Source organism: Rhagoletis zephyria, unplaced genomic scaffold, assembly GCF_001687245.7.
Source record: "Rhagoletis zephyria isolate East Lansing unplaced genomic scaffold, Rhagoletis_zephyria_1.1 Rzeph_scaffold_68584, whole genome shotgun sequence".
NCBI lineage: Eukaryota > Metazoa > Arthropoda > Insecta > Diptera > Tephritidae > Rhagoletis > Rhagoletis zephyria.
Genome location: NW_016225635.1, coordinates 1 through 1,366, shown reverse-complemented (window position 1 = coordinate 1,366; position 1,366 = coordinate 1). Strand labels below are relative to the sequence as shown.

General features: G+C 60.1%; 1 protein-coding gene across 1 annotated transcript; it reads right to left on the bottom strand.

Moving 5' to 3' along the window:
* Positions 1-211: 211 nt before the first annotated feature.
* On the bottom strand, positions 212-683 carry LOC108356986 (dihydrolipoyllysine-residue acetyltransferase component of pyruvate dehydrogenase complex, mitochondrial-like; the record flags this gene model as incomplete). The annotated part of the gene is made up of 2 exons (XM_017608082.1): positions 465-683; positions 212-391 (listed from the first exon to the last, which is right to left on the bottom strand). Coding segments are annotated over exons 1-2 (357 nt in total), but the record flags the coding sequence as incomplete, so codon positions are not given.
* Between the last annotated feature and the right edge of the window lie 683 nt (positions 684-1,366).

Genomic DNA, 1,366 nt, shown 5'->3' with positions numbered 1-1,366 from the left:
CGGCAGCCATCCTCGCCGGACTGGCCGTCAGCACGTCCTGGGCGCGAATCCGCCCAGAGGGGCCGGTGCCCTGGCCGGCAAGGGCCGCCAGGTCGATGCCCTTCTCGCTGGCGAGCTTCTTCGCGAGCGGGCTCGCAAAGAGGCGGCCGGCCAGGCCGCTCGAGGGCGACAGCGAGGAGGTGACCACGGAGGGGGCGGCGGCAAAGGCAACCGCTGATGGGGCGGCGGCGGCGGCTGAAGGAGCTGAAGGCGGTGAAGGTGAGGGAGTGGACGCTTGCTGCTGAGGCGGCGGTGGTTCGGCCTTTGCGGCCCCCTCCAGGTCAGCCCCCGTGGGCACGTAGCTGGCAAAAGCGGCCACGTCGCTCTGTTCGGAGACGATTATGCAGAGTAGCTGAAAAGAGAGATGTCAAGGTTAGAGCTGAGAACTCTCTCTCTCTCTCTCCCAAAGGGACAGTGCCACTCACCTTTCCAATGGGAATATCCTTGGTGCCGGCGGGAATGAGAATCTTGGCGAGGTAGCCCTCCTCGGGCGTCTCAAAGCCCATCGTCGCCTTGTCGGTCTCAATCTCCGCCAGCAGGTCGCCCTCGTTCAGCTTGTCGCCCTCCTTCTTCTCCCAGCTGACAATCGTGCCCAGCTCCATCGTCGGCGACAGCGCCGGCAGGGTCACCTTGATGTGACTGGGCAGGTCGCCGCCTGAGCTGAAGAGGCGCACCGAGGCACTACCACCACCACCACTGCTGGTGCCAACCGGTGAGCTAAAGTGGGGGAGAAAATTGAAAAGGTCAATCACGTTGAAGAGGTCGTTTTTAAAGCTCACTTACCGCTGCTTGGTAGAGCAAACGTCAGCGGCACGAGCCGAGCTGGAGCTGGAGGCCAGGCTGGAGGCATCACAGACGGAGATCTGCTGAGGGTGGTGGTGAAGCAGCAGTCCTTCACCCTTTGATTGACAGCTCGCTCTGGCTAGCTTCAAGTTTGAGGCTGGCGAAGAGGCGTCCTTCGCAAGTCCGCCGGCGATTCGAAGGCAGCTGCGACTAGCGTTCACGAGACTGGAGCGGTACATTCTCAGGCCGTGGTGATTGTTCTGATATGAACTAGTAGTGACTGAGTAGTGATGAGGTGAATGCGAATGCAAATGAGTTGATGAAGTAGAAGAAGGTGGACGGGATGCGGTGACTATGTTTTTCCTCTTGTGATTACGAGCCTTAGCAGAAAGGTAGAACTTTAGCCAGCAACCATGGGAGATGTTGTGCTGCTGTTGCTGCTGCTGTTGATGGTAGTGGTGGCAGTGGAGGANTGGCGAAGAGGCGTCCTTCGCAAGTCCGCCGGCGATTCGAAGGCAGCTGCGACTAGCGTTCACGAGACTGG